Raw genomic sequence first — 16,994 nt, forward strand, 5'->3', positions numbered from 1 at the left:
CAACCCAGGACAATTAAGACAGTGCATATTTTTTTGTAATTACATATATAATATATCAATACATAGAAAACACCCAGAGCGATACTCATGAACACAAATATTCGTATCCTGCTAGGAATCGAACCCGCGACCATTAGAAGTAATGTAGTGTCCTAAACTGCTAGACCATCGAGACCAGTTATAAAAAACATAGGTACTGAATGTTGTATAAGTAAAATATTATAGTAATATAGCATACAAGTAAGTTACTGGCAGAAATAGTTGAGACAGATGTTCATACTCATGCACTCCTTTGTCCTTCACGTACATACCTAATGAAAAAAAAATTTAATACAAAATAGCTTATTGATTTGATTTGCTGCACTCGCGACTTCGTCCGCGTGGAATTTAGAAAAAAAGATTATTAGAAAATTTTTCTAAATTAAAAGTAGCCTAAGTTACTCCTTATTATATCAGCTACCTGGTGAATACCTATGTTGGTTATATTTCTGTCTATACAATATTATATACACTACCGCTAAAATTAGAGCTACAACTATAAATCGGTTATCGGGTAAGAATGAAACAAATTAGTCACTATAAAATAATCATTTATTTTATAAACAATAAATCGCTTTATATAAAACATAGTTTGGCATTACATACCGTACATTACAATTATTTTGTTATTGTTCGTATGCCCACACTGCGCACTCTGTTACAAACTGAGCCACTTATAGTGCGTTACAAAAAAACGTATGAATGATTATATAACCCAGGACAATTAACACAGCGCAATCTAGTCCCACGGCAAGCAGAACTTGTGTTAAAGGAATGAAGGACAACAGATATAAACACTTAGATTTTTGTAAATACATACATAACATACGTAGAAAACATCTAGATCGATACAACAATCATACTCATGCATACAAATGATTGTACCATGCGAGGAATCCGCGACCATCGAAAATAAAGCGGCATGTTAAATCGCTAGATCACCGAGGCCGTCGATTAAGTATATATAATAATTTACATGACACAAACGTCTAGTAAACCTGTAAGATTTAATCTGTAAGAATATTCACATATATTGCTGAATGAATTTGCATTTTGTTTAATTTCGCTACTATTTGCATGTGTGAGACCACAAATATTCAGTGACTGTTCGGCGACCTTACACTGGTCATCAGTCAGTCAGTCGTCAGCACTAGGCTTCCAAATTATGTATATCCAAACCACATTCATTGCCTGTTGATGCCATGGCTTAACTTTGGCTGAGCTCGTCAGTAACTAAATTTGGGTTAACAAAACATTATTATGGAAAAGTGGAATTGTGGTTGTATCATAATATATTACAACATACATATATATACTGTGACGTAGTGTGGGCCATATTATATATAATTCTACATTCAACATTTGTTAAATTCTCGATTAGAAACAGGATACTTAAACGATCTACACACGACCCTAAAATCAGTTGCAATATAGGATTGGCAATATTTAGCGACATGCGTAGGGTAGCGGGTAAAGACTGGATGAGAAAGGCTCATGTTCGTGCCTTGAGAAAGGCCTATATCCAGTAGTGCATTGCAACTTCCATAGGAACTGTGCTAGTATGGGTAATATTAGCTCGATAGACCTATCATGCTTGATTTCGCTACACAAGAGGCGATCTACGTTGAAATCTGAGGTGTATCACTGTTCATATATTGCCCCTGATTTTGGTACGTGTATAGTTCGTCATTTTAATGTAATATTCGTACTTATATACACATTTATTTGTAATATTATAGTATACTAAAAAGTAAGATGGCAATTAAAATAATATCTATAATTATTATAATTAGGTATGATACTTTAAAAAGGCGATGCATATGTAGGCACGCACTAAAAAGACATCCGAAAACTAACGTATCCAAAGCCGTGGTAAAGAAATAATTTAAAAATAAACTATCTGTATCTCTATATCAAAAACAAACATTGAGAATGCTACATAAAACAAATTATACAAATTAAACACTGAAAGAAATATATTACCAAACTATTGTTATTAATGAAAAAATAATTTTATACGTTTCACTTAATTAAACCTACATTTTCATATAATTTGGAGGACCTCATATTTTTTTTTCTATCTTATATCATAAATTATATCAATAATGACTATAATTAACTAGTTCTTAAATTTTGACTTAGCTTTCGTGTAATATAATAATAACCGATCTTCCTGCAGGGCAACTCTGTAGTTTAATAACAATATCAATTTCAATCCGAAGTGTTTTTTATACCACACCGCTCGCCATCGACAGGGAATTCATCCGAATTCCGGTGTGGGGATCCACACGCTGGAACCTAAATGATCTCGGACAGTGTTTTCAGAGGAGTTTCCTCCCGCGTACACTTAGATTGTGGAATGAACTACCTAACGAAGTTTTCTCACGAGAATACAGCTTGGGGTTTTTCAAGGGGATATTGAGGTTTCTTAAGGGTTGGCCACGCGCAATTACGCTCCTGGTGTCTCAGGCGTCCATAGGCTACAGTAACTGTTTACTGTCAAATATGCCATATGCTTGTTTGCCACCATCGTAGTATATAAAAAACTGCTCTTTTGAAACGCAATAAAGACAAATTATTAAATCAATAACAATGTCAATCTTTCATTGAAGACGACATAATATAATATATATTATAAAAAGTATTTTTTTTATTTTGTATATAGCAAACTATATAAAAAATAAATAAAATTAGTTCATAAAAATTTGTAAAAAAATTATCAATTTCTTTTTTTTTTTAAACGCAAACTTAAAGACGCTGCTAAACGATGGTCTTCTTGAAAGTATTTGCTCCCGCTCCTATACCGAAACTGAGCTAGTGTATAATATAAGCGAATAAAAAGAAGTTTCGGAACATCGTATTATCAAATCATTGGATCGGAATTCATTTCCAGAGTAAACCAGTTATTCATTATTAAAATACTCTGCCAATTCTAATAAATTTAATTGAAATATGTCCGGTACTTTAGTAACTAAAAGGTAAAAATAATTATGTCTTTTATACATTCCTCATATTTGAACATTGATATATGGTAGCATAATGAAACTAACAGATATGATAAGAAAATGGTAATCGCGTAAAATGTCAAATGTGTAGTTCTATGTTCACTGCATTTACAATCTTAATCACTTTATTTTAAAGTACAATGTCAGTTATAAAGTGAATGATAAAATTATAACCGAATATAGTCCGTGAACTGTTGTGTTTAAAGTAGAAAATTCATTAATTTTAGTTTTGCCTCAAAATATTTTACGCGTTCATAATACAAGTACATCATTGTATTTGTCACAATAATTAATTAAATTGATTAATATGATTAATTTAATATATTTATAATGATAAAATAAACTTGTTAACTTAACTTAAAATTACGCTGCATAATACTTTTTTCCATATATTGATGATACAAAAGCATAATCAATTTAAATTAAGAAAATACGTTTAATAATGAATACATTCATAACAATAAATCTAAAGACTCGTAGAAATGTCATGATAAACAGAAAACCTTATAAAATAAGTAGAAATATTAATTAACATTAAAACATAGTACCATCAATACCATCTTACTGGGGGAATGGGATTCTTAGTAATGTGGACTGATAACCCCATTACTAGCAATGTACCATGTCAGATTGACCTCCACGTGGTTCCCCTGGAAACCATCATCATAAGTTCCTGGTGAATTTATCACGATAGGCTAATTGACCTGATATCAAATCTGACTGACACAACTATGTAAACAAACCACTAAAATAATTTTAGAAATGGTAGGGGCTGCCACTTTTCTATTTCACAAACTATTTAATCATGAAGTACAATTAAGTTACTTTGAATTTTTCTGCTGTTGGCCGCAGCTAGCCGTCACAGGTTCATCGAACAATAGGGGGAGAATGCAGATGGCACTCCAAACCAGTAGAACGACTTATGGAGCAGCTGAAGGCCAACTCTCGTCTGATGGATACGACTTCAGTCTGAGGGCACAGCAAGGGGTTCGAATCTTGGCTGAGGTCATCGTAATTTCGATCTCCGTTATTTATTTTTTTTGATACACAGTCTAATAGATTTCAATAAAAAGATATGATGATCAAGTATTATTGTAATAGATTTAAGAAAACTTGTTGTTTTTACAACAAGTATGAAAGTTGCAGTTACAAGCTACGCGGAGTTGTTCTAATTGCAATTGCAACTGTCAATTGATCTTTACATAATCAGCTCTAATTTCATATGAGTTAACAATTGCGTTACTAACCTCATTTTAGATAATAATCTAATTATTAGGCATTTCGCTACATTATAGTCAATTTAATAGTACATTTAAATTTCGTGTCATTTTCATAAGTACATCACTTAAACTATAGACCTAGGTCTATAATGCAGTGACCACAACCACAGTGCTTATTCAAAACAATCATATAGTCATAGTCGCTGCATATCACAAGGTCATAAATATGATTATAGTAGATATAATCGGAGAGTTACAGATGCAGAAATTGTCTTTCTTGAGTTTGTTCATTATGTAACAAAAATATTATTATCTGCTGGCGCCACTTAGGCATTATGGTAAAGTTCCTTAGTCCCGGGTAAACATAAAAAACGTTAAAGTAGTATGTCCTAAATGTAATTACTCTTTTTTATTATTAGGGTCGCGTTTTTGCCACTAGTAAATATAATAATGAAAATCATTATATTTACTAATGGCAAAAAACGCGTTATAGTATCTTCATATAAATCTCTCTATTCTCCACTACAATTCTCTGAAGTATTAATAGCCTAAAGGTCAGTAAACTAAATATGTAATTCGTACCTTAAATTCTAACATATTAGTTATACTTTGGAACATATTAAAATCCTAATAACTACTTTAACGCTATTCATACAACTATCATATAACAGCTGTATGGTAACACATTAACCTAATAGACAGATTAAAAAAAAAAACAAATAAATGTCAGAAATTAAGGAACGAATTAATTATATCAAAATGTCTTTGAAAATATTCAAATCTATTGTGAATAGATTTGATTTAAGTCTAATCTGTTTCGTAGATATGAAAGTAATATTTTCCATCTATAAAATATAGGAATGATAGGGTGCGTTCACACGCTAGTTTATTTGTCCTGTAGTTGCACGTAGTTGGCGGGGAATAGTCCGTACGCACCTTTACATAAGCCTTGCCACCATCCTTCATCGATCTAAATAAAAAAAAGACATTTTATACAACACTTTAAGGTCCATCCATAAATATATTACGCGAACGTCATGTTTTGTTGTGTGTAATGTAATATGGACTCTATTCTCATGCATTTAGCATCTCATCTGGGCCTTCATGCGTATAGAGCAGAGACTATTAAAGCAGCCAAGCTCCTCCCAGAAACGCATTGTCCTGGTGATTTTTTGGTGTGGTGAGTTTCATTTGTGGAATACGCACACACACTAGGGATATGAAATCACACCTTTTGCTATTTTAAACGTTATATTTCAGTCTACCATAACCGTTCACGGTCAGATGGGCCGAAGGTATATTTACTACATAGTACATCATAGTTTAAAAAAAAACTAGTAAACAGTGTGTAAACTCTACAAAACAATTTAAACCTTATACAAAGAAAGATGACAATTTATAGTTATATTAGAATTTTAAATGTGAAGTCACGAAATTTAGGACCCTCCTCTCTGCCTTTGTCACATATTGTTATACTTTAATAATAATAATAATATTTATTTTTTCCACAAAAAAAACATTGTATAAACTATATAAAACAAAGCAAATATTTTTGAGGCTGACTAACTTTGTCCACTTCCTCTGCCCCCCTCAAAGTGTAATAAATACAATTAACTTTGATGACAGTTATTAAAGTTAATTGTCATAATTTGTATCTGTTGCTAATCAACCATCAGCTGTCTCTATGTAGACATTTTTTAAATCTACATTAAGCAACTGCTTAAGTAACCATTTAACGTCTCTGAGTGCGGCGGTAAGAGTGTAAAAGTCTCTAAATAATAAAAAAAACGTCCATATGGCTTACTAGAAATTCGTTATTGTTATTTAAACTGCGATTGTTACAGCCTATGTTGTAAATCACGTAGTGAACTTTGAAACAGTACTGCTCGCTTTGAAGTTCAAACTTGTGGCGGCGTGGTGGGCCGGGTAATGTGCTCCCTCTAATATGGTTGAGTCCTATGATGTCTAGCTCATACGTCATACTCTTAGGTTACAAATATTAATTAGACTATTTGCTTTTTGACAAAATTGCAATAGCATATTCTGGTGGTCACTCTAGTTAACCAAATTTGAATTTAAAACTGAATCTGTATTATTGTAAACATTCATTTGAAAAGAATACAAGTTAAGTTTCTTGTCAGTTCTTCTCTTGAAAGCATTCCGAATTGACGGTAGATTTGACATATCATAAGAGTCATAGAACTACAGGAATAAAGATATTTTGATTTGATTTACTAAATGAGCACTAACCATGACAATGTTGGTGATGATGTCATCCGGGTCGAAGGAGATCTCGTCGGGCGCGGCCGCCTGGTAGTCGTAGAGAGCGCGCGCTGTGTACGCGTCTTCTTCATCATCATCATCACCCGCACCACCGGTTGCACCTTCCCATCCTACCGGCGATACCACGATGGTGGGCTGCCGGGTCAGTTGCTAAATAATTTCAAGTTTTCTTTATTAATCAGTTAATAATATCCCTGGACAATTCATACAGCGCCATCTAGACCCAAATTAAGCTAGCTAAAGCTAGTGTTGGGTACTAGATAACTGATACAAATACATAGATATATATTTTTCCGTATATACATACAAATTATACGTAGAAAACACCCAGACAATACAAACAACCATACACATTAATACAATTTTTTGTGCCGTGCGAGGAATCTAACCCGCAACCATCGGAATCTAAACAACTATATTATTTTTAAAACGCATTAATATTTTATAACTATGTAATGGAATGTAATCATCCATAGTTTTGTCTTTTGTGACAATAGTTTTTTTTTTATACTAGATGGTGGCGCCACCGGAAGTCTTCTTTACAACCGTTACAATGTTACAAACTCATCTTTAAAATATACAAACGAATATAAAATGATATATATCACCACCAAGGTAGATTTTTTATTATTTAAGATAGATTTTATTATTCTTAACACATTGACGGACAGTAGGAACAAATGAAGTTCGAAAATTACAAAAACACTACATTTTTGTAATTTTTAGAATATTAGACGTACAGTTTTACTTTTTCTGCTGAAGTAAACTTAATTTTGACACAATTCAAGAGAAACGATCTCTTCACAACCACGTGCGTACTGAAGCCACAAGTAGTGTAACAGGTGGAAAACAAAATTCAACCTAAAAATTTGTTTCCAAAAGACAACACTAGGCTTCTACTTGTACGCCGGTAATGCATATTTCTGCCGCTATAGCCGGAGTGTTCAAAACCGACCCTTTCGCTTTAAAGGGCTATCGCCGTCATGCCACATAATGAACTTCGCTTTGACGGCTATAGACGCAAGTGTCCGTCAACGTGTTTTTTTTTCTTCATTGATGTTAATGGATTGGTGCACCAGCCTGCTCTAACGGTTTACGCTGGCGGGGCACCAGTGGAGGATGATAAGATGAGGTCAGGTCAGTCAGCCCATCGTGGTAAAGTCACAATGAATTTATCTCGATCGTTTTCAGGGTGAACCACGTGAAAGTCAATGTATCTATTAATTGCAAGCAATCTGGTTATTAGTCCACATTACTAACTAGTCCAATTTCCCCCTCCATCAACGTGTTAATATTGTATTTTATTTACTTACCTCTTCTCTTTCTTCCTTCGGCTCTCCCACTAGGGTAACGTCGGGTAAATTCGATAGCTTAGGTTCTTCTACGGGTGCAGGTGTGGGTTCGACTTCTGGTTCAGGCACGGGGGCGGGGGCGGGGATGAACGCGGGTTCTTTCTTCACCGCCGCGACGGGTGATTGCGGGACCACTTCTGGTGGCGATTCGAGTTCCTTTGGTTCTTTAGATACACGTTCTTTTTCCTGTTGATAATAAGGGTCATATTTCAATGTCTTATTTCAGGCTTCTCAGATAAAACAACACACATTTAAATGTACTAGTAGCCGCCTTGTAGTCGAAATACGACCATGAATTAATATATATAAGTTTGAATTTCGTTAAGGGTCTAATGTCAAAGACTATCTTCTTATATATAAAATTCTCGTGTCACAGTTTTCGTTCCTTTACTCCTCCGAAACGGCTTGACCGATTCTCATGAAATTTTGTGAGCGTATTGAGTAGGTCTGAGAATCGGCCCCTAACATTTAGGGGGATGAAAAATAACATCTATTTTTCATCCCCCTAAATGTTAGGGGTGCGTATTGAGTAGTCCAATCGGCCCCCATTTAGGGGGATGAAAAATAACATCTTTTTTTTTATATTAGGGGTAGGGCCTAAATTTTTTTTTTATTTTAATGTAAAACAAAGTTTGCCGGGACAGCTAGTACTTCTATAATTATATACACTGGCAGTCGCACAGGCAATAAACAAAAGAGTTTGTGTGCTTGTGTGTTTTAAATATATGGTAATGTGTGTTTTTTATTGATTTAATATATTTTTTATCGATAATTAAAAAATATATATCTGCAATCTTCACTCCTATATAAACTATAAGTGTGCGGAGTTTCATACTTCTCTGTCCGCGCAAGTTTTGTAAAATCGGAGAGGGTACAAAGTATTTGCTTCACGTATCAATACATCTAATAGCTATAATATATTTATAAATCTTTTTCTTTATCTTCGCCTCTTCGTTACTCGGGGCCGGTATTCAAACTTTTGAATGTTTCTATTAAAACCATGTTTTAAAAACTTACCTTCTCTGTGAGATCTTTGTCTGACTGTTGCCTTTGTTGTCTTATTTTCTGCACTGACTGCATCGCCTCCTAATAACAATATACATAATTTAGGATATTATCCAAAACAAAACAAATATCAAAATAAAATGGGACCAGGATATAATTTATTTTGCAAAAGAAGTTAGTTTTTGTTTTAGTGAAATATTTTATACAACAACCCTATATTTATTAATATAAATTTTGAAGTTTGTATCATTAAACATTATCTCAATATAATGTATAAAACATGGGAATTAATATTAATTACCGATAGAACTCCAACATTATTTAAGAATTTCAAAAACTGGCAACATACTTAATTTAAATTAACAACAAGTATTTCTTCTGCAAGTAAAGTTATATAGTAGTAGAAAAATAACAGGCTTCTGTTCCTGATATAATATAACGTTGCATGCAAGACATACCTGTTCCTTCTCTTTAGCCATGTTCTCAAACTTGGCTCGTAGTGAGGACGGCTTGGCGCCCCCAATGTCTGGCTTCTGTTTCGTATAGTTGGTACCCACTTTCTCCACCTCATCGAATCTATGTGCAGATTTGTCTACACGATCGACTTCGATTCCGAACTTGCCACCGAAACCCTAAAAAACAAAAATAATAATTCTAAACACATTACACAATGCTATCTTCATAAGAAACGAGACAAAAAATATGATAATAAAATAACCTTGGACAATTCACACAACGCCATCTAGCCCCAAACTAAGCAGAGCTTATGTTATCTTATATTATATTACCAGATAACTGATAAAAATACTTCGTTTCTTTTTATTAATCGTAAATGGTTACTGTAGCCTATGGACGCCTGAGTCACCAGGGGTGTCACATACACGATGCCTTAAGAAACGTTAATATACCCTTCTTGAAAAGGTTACATAGGTTTAGACCTATACAAACAATCATACTGACTGTAAAACCAAATGCAGTATTCAGAAGTATTGTTAACAGTCAAATGACGTCGCGGTAAATGCGAAATTTCACATGCTTTCAACATAACAGGAAGCGCCACATTTAGCGCCGTTCCGGATTAATATAGTTTGTTATTGATATCTCCATCATCAAAGAGTTAGAAATAATAAAAAACAGAGCAATTTTTGCATCGGACAAACTCAAACTCACGATCTTTGGACTTATAAGTTAGGATAGCTAGATTTAGAGACATACCTTCTTGTGGTCCACTTGGCTGGCATGTGCTGGGGTCTTTTCTTGGTGGTCCCAACCAACTGCAGACGCATCTTGTCTGTCCGTCTGTACGCCGTACTTTCCGCCAAAACCAATAGCATAATCTGTAAGGATAGCAGAATCATAACCCAGGGCAATTCACATAGCGCCATCTATTCTAAGCATATAGCAAGCTAAGCAGAACTTGTTTCTTTGGATACTAGACTGATATAATTACTTAGATATTTTTTTTAAATACATACATAACGTTTGACTACGATTTACCACAGATGTATATAAAACCATATTACTGGATGTGGTAACTCAAAGCGACAGATAACGAAAGCTATAAAATCTAATAAAATTGTTATATTATTTCCACTCATGTACCGCCTTTTTACTTTATTTCTATTTAATACTCTCTTTCCTAAGGTTATCTGGAAGAGATTGCGTTAGCGATAAGACCGCCTTCTTCTTTCTTTAATGAATTGTATTTTTATGTACCTGCTTTTAATACTAGTGCAATAAAGAATTATAAATAAATAAAAGCTAATTGGCTCATCGCAAATAGATAAAGAAAAGGAAACAAAAAACAACCTTTCTGCGAGTTATGATGCTGGGTGTCCTCCCGATGGTCCCAGCCTACAGCGGACGCGTCCTTCCTGTCCGTCTGTACACCGAACTTACCCCCGAAGCCGACCGAGTAGTCCTTTTGTGACGAGTGTTTCTCCACCTCCTCTCGGTGTTCCCAACCGGCTGCACTCTGTGTGAACAAGAAGCTTTATTATATTTGAAATGAAATGAAAATTCTTTATTGTTCTAACAGAAAAAAACAAACATTTACATATACTATATATAAATGTTTAAATATACTAAATATAATAAAAATGCGAAAGTTTATTAGTATGTGTGGATGTATGGTATATTTGTTACTCTTTCAAGCAAAAACTACGGAATGAATTTTAATGAAACTTTACACTAATATAGCCTACACAAATTACACATATAGGTTTAGCACACCATTCTAATTTCGATGGTCGTTTCGTTTCGTTTCGTTCGGTACGTTTCCTCGCACGGTACAAACATTTGTATTCTTGAGTATGATAGTTTGTATCGGTCTGGGTTTTTTCTATGTATATTAAGTATGCATTTACAAAAAATGTTAGTATTTATTTATAACATTTGTCTAGTAGCCATAAAACAACCTCTACTTAGCTTAGAAATAGATGGCGCTGTGTGTGTTATTTTAGAATATTTTTATTACTTATAGTAATATTATTACAAATTGTAAACTCACCTTATCAACCCTGTCGGTCTGTACTCCAAATTTACCGCCGAATCCTTGCGCGTAGTCAGTCTGCGACACGTGCTTCTCAACTTTACCGACGTAGTCATGCCCGACTGCACTCTTGTCCATACGATCCGTTTGCACGCCAAACTTACCACCAAAGCCTGCAATATAATACCTTATTGTATAACTTATAAGACTCAATTTTTATTGATCTACTCTGCCAAGTTTGTAAATTATGGTTTACATTCACTACACTATAGTAAACAATAAATGCCAGTAAATAAATAGATTTATATCAATTAATCCTTTTGTCTAGTTTTGCAAGTATTCGATGTAACTGATTTTAGCTGAAATTGACCACCTAAAACTAGCCTTTCTTAGACTGCTCTATCTAAGTTCAGATCACTTCAAACTCTATAATAGTTCTTATTTAATTATTAAAGGAAAACCAAGGCTAACTATACATGTGTATAGTTAGCCTTGGTTTTCCTTTAATAATTATTTAATAATTAAATCAATAAAAAACACACTAAGCCACTGATAGGGTTCACAAATACCAAATTAATTGTGTTAAAATCGATATCACTACATGTAAAGGCAACACAAATCGAGATAATAGTTCTCCTAGTCCTTTTTTTAAATATTGTGACTTAACTTTGTTGACCACAAATACGAGTCCCTCTAGTTAGGTCATAGACAACTCCAAAGTAATTAAATATACAGGTTAATTAAATAATTTAAGCAAACTGTAAAGAAATAATGTTAATTTTACTTACCCTGTGCATAGTCCTTCTGTGAGACGTGCTTCTCTGTCTTGCCAATATAATCGTGCCCCACTGCTGAACTGTCCATTCGGTCGCTTTGTACACCGAATTTACCGCCATAACTGTAAATACAAAATTTATAGCAAACGTAGTGGAGCGGGAGTGGTATGTGAGTAATGAGCACAGTTGCAAGCAGCTTGTTCACCATTCTTTTTGTAAATATTGTATTATTTTGATATCTGTTTTTATATGTCACTTTTAACTACTTCTTTGTGACCATTTTGGGAATTATACACATTTATTACAATTATATCAGTTTTTTTAAATAAATAGTTTATGTGTTCTCCTGTAACAGGACCATTCATAGGAACAATATTCAAGCGGCTATTCGCCACAATGGACTAACTAATCCGACTTCGTACTCATCCATCCTATCGTCGTCCACTGGGTCCATCCTAGCTTATATTTTGATCTATTAAAAAAATGGAGATATGCGGGGTAGATGGAGTTGTTAGTAATGAGACTTAGGAGTCCTGTTTCAATTTATAGTATTCATGGACAACTCAACAACTAGAGTCAAACTAGAGTATAATATCAAAGATTATATTACCCATATGACGACTTCGGTCCTTGTTCATATTTCTTCTGCTTATCCAATTTATCTGCTTCTAAAACTTCCTCCCTCAACTTCGCCATACTATAAAGCACAAATATTCTTATAAATAAATAAATTCAAGTTTATTAATAGTGAAAGGAAAGGGGGATTGTTGTTAATGTGGCTTTGCTAATAACCCCATTGCCACATACTACATCAGGTTGACCTCTGCCCGGTTCACCTTGGATATCATGATAAATTCCACATGGTGAATTTGAATTTGCAACGATGGGCTAACTGGTCTAACCTCACGCTCATATTATCATCCTCCACTAGTGCCACGCCAGTGTAAACCGGTAGCGCAGTCTGATGCTATATTCCAAATATCATCAATAATTTTTTTTTTCGTATTTCTAGTTATGAATCTGAAAATTTTATACCACAAGAAAGTTACACTGCTTAAGATTTTCTGTTATTTAATATATATTATACTATTTAATTTAGCACATCAAATTCCAATGGTCGCCGGTTCAATTCTTTGCACAATGTAAACTTTTTTATTCATGCGTTTTTATTGGTCTGGTTGGTTTACTTTGTATATTATGTAGATTACAAAAAACAATTATTTTTGGAGAATATTTCTATCAATTCCCTAGTACTCATAACACAAGCTCAGCTTAGGTTGAGACTAGATGGTGCTGTGTCAATTGTCCACATTAATTAAGTTTTCTTTGTTAATTATTATAATATATACACTTATGTAATATAGATAATACATAATAGAAGCATAAAATTATTTTATGAAATTAATTGTGGAGAGGAACTCATAGTGATATCTATATATATATGATAGTATTCAAGTCTAAATATGATGGTAGACCATCACCGTTAGGTAGTCTACCATAAGCTGTAACCTTCTTTGCTATTCCAATCATATAAAAAAACCTGTATCCTATCTTTATACTGTTGCCACTCACTCAATGGCCTCCACATTCCTTCCACCTGGACCCCATCGCTGCTCATGCTCTGTAACATCATTGATGAAGTCGGGATCTGTCTCCCAATCATCAGCCTCTGCCGGAGCAGGTGGCGCCACATCTGTTGATGCTTTCCACATCTATTTCCAGAAATAAACTACATTAATTACAAAAGTATTAGTAATATCTTTACATAGTATAAAAGTCAGCGCTACTGTCTGTTTGGTTATATCTTTTAAATTATGCAACGGATTTTAATGCTGTATTCAACAATAGATAAAGTGATTCAAGAGGAAGGTTTATATGTATAATATATGTGTGTTATAGTATAGAACAAGAAATGTTTAGAATTTTAGAGAAATTCAAAGATTTGTAAAGAATGTGTACATAGCCGGGTCACTAGTATAGTATTATTATATTATACTAGCAATCCGCGTCTGCATATTGATCTGTTTGTTACCTTTTCATAACTAGGAAATTTATGTGAAGATAGATTGTATGCTGAGAAGATTCCAATACAATAAATCAACACTAGAAATGTATTCTAGAGAAAGCCAATAACAAGTTTTCAGAGACATAGCAAAAGAGAAAAAACAAAACAGCAAAAAGATTAGTAATAAATTTAGAAATACAAATCTAATAATAAGAAATAGGACCTAACATACTATATAATAGGTTATTAATATATATACACTACTCTTTAACTAATCTGACATATAACTTATGAAACTAAGTAGATATAAATAAGTTCAGGAAAATATTGAAATTAATATATATATTGAAATATTATATAGACATAACAGAATAAGAACGATGACATATTCATAATAATTTGGTGGAATCTACTTTACATATAATAAAATATTAAAATTGTGATGAAGTCTATGTTTGTAAACTTTATGGTGCTCTGCACTGTAGGACCTAGGCATTATGGACCTCGCACAATGATGTGATGGTCATAGTGAATGATGAGGGTGCTTGGCAATAGTTGTTCATGCATGGCATTTTCATTTAATGTTACTCATAGATTGTACACTATATACATTGTAAATAAACTGGCTTTTAAAAGAAAATAAGTAATTCAATTGAGTTTCTTGCCAGTTCTTCTCAATTGAATATATACTGAAGGATGGTAGGGAAAAATTATAATATAAAAAATATACATTCATAAGCAGCTAAAATGTGCTACATGAATAAATTATTTTTTAATTTTGTATTTTAGTACTGTATGTGTATATGCACCACTTACAATTGTAAATTAAGACAACACAATTTGATAGCCAACTTATCAGGTGGGCTATGAACTTATTTACTATTCCAATTACATAAAAATTATGCTTTAATGAGTGGGAATAGGATTGTTAGTAATTTAGATTAATAACATAATTGTTAGCAATATACCTCCATGTTCCCCCTGGAAATCATTTTAAATTCCTGGTGAATTTGACACAATTGGCTAACTAACCTGACCTCATACACATCTTATCATCCTCCACTGGTGCCCCACCAGTGTATACCGTTACCACAGATGATTGCAACATTCCATTATCATCCCTTCCCAAAATAAATTTAGATAAAACACATTATCATCTTTTATAAAAATATGTTTTCATGTTACACATACACTCATTGAAGATAAATAAAATTTTATAACAAAATATTACCATACTGCCAGAGTTAACAAATAGTGTTATACAACTAACGTTGCTGTATAATTTTACACTATCTTTTATGATAAAACAGTGTTATATCTATTATTGTGTTGATATTTGATTAAGATAACACTATACAAATAAGTGTTTAATTTAAACTTGATGCCTTGGGAGCTAATGAGGAGTCCAGGATAGGAGTTGAAAGATCTCACGTCCAAGTAAATGTATTAAATGCAGTTTGTTTTTCAAAAGCTATCAATAATTTCATTAACATCATTTTAAAAATCAATTATAAAGTAATAAGATAAAATATCTATTATGCAAAATTACGAAATAATCAATGTTTGTAGATTGTATTTAAGCACACATATATCTAAAAATTTTTACTTGATTGAGGTGAAATCTTGAGAATATACGAAAGAATACTTACTCTGAATTTCTATGTGTGCCGGTTATCCCACAACACTTTCACTTAATTTTATTTGACTTATATAATAATAAAGACAACAAAATTACTTCGTAAAATTATATTTATTTAATCTTTTTTTGGGAAATTTATACTAATAGGATAAGGTTGAATTTTATTTACAAAAACTCAATAACAAAATAATTGAGGCGAACGACCTGCCCTACGATGCGTCACCAAGATGTCAATTACCGATAACTGACATTAAAAGTTGACAATGACAGCAGATACGTTCTTATATTTTTGGCCATGGATATAATGTGTGACAGTGTCTATGGTTTCGATATTTACTTATTTATACTCTTTATTGTACCAGCAAAAGGCGGTATTGTCGCTTATTATTCCAGACAGGAAGAGATTACATAAGCCTACCTTTAGGTAGAGGAGGAACGGGAAAAAGTTGGTGATGCTAGAATATAATGGTATATGATTTTATCATATATCTTTTTACATAGAATACAATGAAGTCGCTTCCACTATCGGTTCGCTTATATTTTTTAAATTATGCAACGGATTTTAGAATGTTGTTTTTTAATGTATGAAGTAGGTAACTACCCTATATAATCAGAGTTTTCATTTAGAATTAATAACCCTATTGTATTATAAAAACAATAAAATATGTATGTATTTCAATTTGTTTTATAAATAAAAATATATGCATTTTTTACTTATTCAGACAAACTCAAGAAATAATAAAAATAATTATAAATTTTATATATTTTATTTAGATATCAATAAAACAAAACATTTAAAGAGCACTTGCTCTTTGCACTTAGAAATAAGTATCACTTATCGATTTTTTAATAATATTACCTAAAGTAAAAAAAAAGAACAAATACCTACATAGCTTTACTTTAAATAAGTACCTATTTAATCTTAAAATTATTTATACATGTAACAAACATCAAAATACCAGTATAAGATTAAGTATAAACTTCAAAATGACATAATAAATATCTACAATAGGTTCTTAAAGAGGATAGAAGGTTAAGCTACTTCATTGAAATAAAAAAACGAAATCATAGTATGCGTTAAATTTTGATGAAAGTATAGGAGAACTACAGAATTCACCAAAAAGATATAGGCCATCTCTTCTTCTTTCTGAAGAAATTCATCTAAAGTAGCACGTTTTC

The 16,994-nt window shown here is 32.8% G+C and overlaps 1 protein-coding gene across 1 annotated transcript; it reads right to left on the reverse strand.

Moving 5' to 3' along the window:
• Nucleotides 1-4,103: 4,103 nt before the first annotated feature.
• LOC131852096 (src substrate cortactin) lies at nucleotides 4,104-13,883 on the reverse strand. Its single transcript, XM_059202724.1, has 11 exons — nucleotides 13,744-13,883; nucleotides 12,782-12,868; nucleotides 12,184-12,293; nucleotides 11,414-11,568; nucleotides 10,714-10,879; nucleotides 10,120-10,241; nucleotides 9,363-9,536; nucleotides 8,917-8,985; nucleotides 7,861-8,085; nucleotides 6,515-6,697; nucleotides 4,104-5,234 (listed from the first exon to the last, which is right to left on the reverse strand). Exons 1-11 carry the CDS (start codon nucleotides 13,881-13,883, stop codon nucleotides 5,151-5,153), a joined length of 1,515 nt encoding a protein of 504 aa, XP_059058707.1. The 3' UTR covers nucleotides 4,104-5,150.
• Between the last annotated feature and the right edge of the window lie 3,111 nt (nucleotides 13,884-16,994).

This window comes from Achroia grisella, unplaced genomic scaffold (genome assembly GCF_030625045.1).
Source record: "Achroia grisella isolate CSIRO2021 unplaced genomic scaffold, CSIRO_AGI_Agris_v1 utg840, whole genome shotgun sequence".
Lineage (NCBI taxonomy): Eukaryota > Metazoa > Arthropoda > Insecta > Lepidoptera > Pyralidae > Achroia > Achroia grisella.